The sequence below is a fragment of the Clupea harengus genome, chromosome 23 (assembly GCF_900700415.2).
Source record: "Clupea harengus chromosome 23, Ch_v2.0.2, whole genome shotgun sequence".
NCBI lineage: Eukaryota > Metazoa > Chordata > Actinopteri > Clupeiformes > Clupeidae > Clupea > Clupea harengus.
In genome coordinates, this window is record NC_045174.1 from 14,298,020 (window position 1) to 14,300,335 (window position 2,316).

The window sequence follows — 2,316 nt, forward strand, 5'->3', positions numbered from 1 at the left end:
GAAGTGTTGACAGAATATACATATTATCAATCCCTGAAATTTGCAGTTTTTAATTGAGTTTTCTGCTCACTACCTCTGGTTTTAGGGTTTTCCACTGAACTGACTGTGCTTCTCTCTCTGCCTCTCTGTGTGTGTGTGTGTGTGTGTGTCAGGTGGTGCGTGAGGACAAGCGTCGGGGCATGTCGTTTGCGAGCGAGCTGTGGAAGTTGACGGGCCGCAGCCGGAGCCTAGCTCAAGAGAACAACAGCAGCAGCAGCAGCGCCCCCTACAGTAAGGAGGACCGCCCCGCAGGCACCCCCAGCTGGGCCGAGCTCTCCGAGTGAGAGCCTGGCCCCCCCCTCCTCGCGTCCCTTTCAGTGTGTGTGTGTTACGTGTGTGTGGGTGTGTGTGTGTGTGTAACAGCATGCACAAGCACCCGCCAACAGCCTGCCACCCCCTGCAAGGTACGAGCCTCGTCACGAACACCTGCACAACCCACCATCTTTATTTCTCCCTTTCTCTCTTCTCTCTGATGGATCTCTGCTTTTTTGTGATGCATGGTTTGAGACAGTGTGGGAGTTTGTTTTTAAAGTAGAAGCTGTTTGAAACATGGTTCTCGAGTGAGAGTGGGGGGTTGTTGTGTCTGTTAGAAACATGGTTGTGGAGTTAGAGTGGGAGGGCTGGTGTGTGTTAAAACTGCATGGATCTTGCTCTTACAGTTGCATATGTAACATTGCACTTGTGTGTGGACAACAGCTTCACCTAAACCAGCCTCTTTTACTCCGTGGAGTGTGTTTGTGTGTGTGTACAGTAAATGAGTTACATTTGTGTGTTAACAGAAGGCAAAACATACCCACCTGAATAAAGAAACATGGAAACAATCATATACATACACATATACATCAGTCCTTTAATACTTACATTACGGTCTCAGTTTTGTGTCAACACACACACACACACACACACACACACACTCGCAACCTGCTGACCCCTCCTTACCTTTTCCTCCCAGGTGTGCTGCTCTCGGAGAGGCTAAGGGCGTGGCTAAACGCAGGAGACTGTTCGACAACCAATCGCAGACTCCCTGCCAGCGCCCCGGGCCCCTCCCCCTGGGCCCACCCACTGCTGTGGAACTGGAAGCTGCACAAATGAGCTCCGACCTCCCTATCCAATCATATCGCACATTGTCTCCATTACGTCACCGACGGCAACGGGCTGGATGATGCAGATGAGGTCTCTCCTGGCTCTGAACCAATTGTTCTGTAAGGCCAGAGTTGTGGAACTTTGGACAAACGCTAGATGGCTCTCCTCGTGTCAGCGGGGTCTGAAGAGCGGAGTCTCTGGGGTCAAAGTTGAAGGTGAGAGGGGGTCACATGACTCCTTCAGCGGACCGTTCCCGCCCACTTCGAGGGCTACCCACCAATGACATGGCTGGGATTTCTTGATTGCTTGTAGGTCCTGCTTTAATCACACTTTTGTCATTTCATAAGCCACCCACCCCATGTAGTTTCTGAGGGGTCTACTCTCGCCTCCAGATTGTCAGCCAACCAGACTCAGGGTTGTAGCCCAGAACGTGCCTAAGTCTGGTGGCTATTGGGACTAGCACTTCCTGGTCTTTTTATCTCAGTAATGCTCCATGCTTTTAGTGGCATTAATCTATGTTGTTGAGGGTTGGTATGCTAACTTTCAAAGGAAACTATTTAGTAAACGAAGGTGCGTCTGCTCCCATTTAGGTTCCTGAGTATTGATCAGAATCAGCAGAGTAAGATGGCGGGGTAGGAGTTGTCAGTGTTTAATACTGCGTGTGCTCCTTGCACAAAAGCAAAATTGATGAGTGATGCAGGTATCTTCTTAGGTTCCTCCTGTTGCATTCAAAATTATATTTGAAGAATTTAAGAATAACTATTATCGTCCTGGTCAGTGAGGATCGTGTTGGTGTCCTTGAGCGTTGTTGCACCTTTTATACAAGCAATTTATTTAAATGCAAAGCAGAAGACTTTCTTTTAATTACATTTTTAAATATCCAATTTACTTATTGTTCCGGAATGTGAAGAACAGATGGCAGTGAAGGGGTAAGAACATAGGACTGAAGAGAAGTGATGAGTGGTGTTTAAGTGGGTCCAGTGAAAGTTAGACAGAAACATGGTCAGTTCAATGTAAGATTATAGTCATGAAGATGCTCTCTTTCATGGTCTTTTTAAGCGTCTTTTTTTTGTTTCCTTTTTTTTTTTTTTTAGATTTAGTATTTTTTTTGTGTGTGTGTGTGTGTGTGTGATGTCCATTTTAGGATAAGCAAGCACAGCTGATTTCTGTTTGTGGTTGTATCTGTCTCCCATC

At 46.9% G+C, this 2,316-nt stretch overlaps 1 protein-coding gene across 2 annotated transcripts in view; it reads left to right on the forward strand.

The window, feature by feature from the left end:
• plce1 (phospholipase C, epsilon 1) overlaps nucleotides 1-2,034 on the forward strand; it is a 74,027-nt gene extending 71,993 nt beyond the window's left edge. For both annotated transcript variants that reach the window (XM_042703241.1, XM_042703242.1), the window contains 2 exons: nucleotides 153-270; nucleotides 992-2,034. In XM_042703241.1, coding sequence (XP_042559175.1) covers nucleotides 153-270; nucleotides 992-1,131 — 258 coding nt within the window. In that variant the 3' untranslated portion in view covers nucleotides 1,132-2,034. The remainder of the gene's footprint in view (nucleotides 1-152; nucleotides 271-991) is intronic.
• Nucleotides 2,035-2,316: the final 282 nt, after the last annotated feature.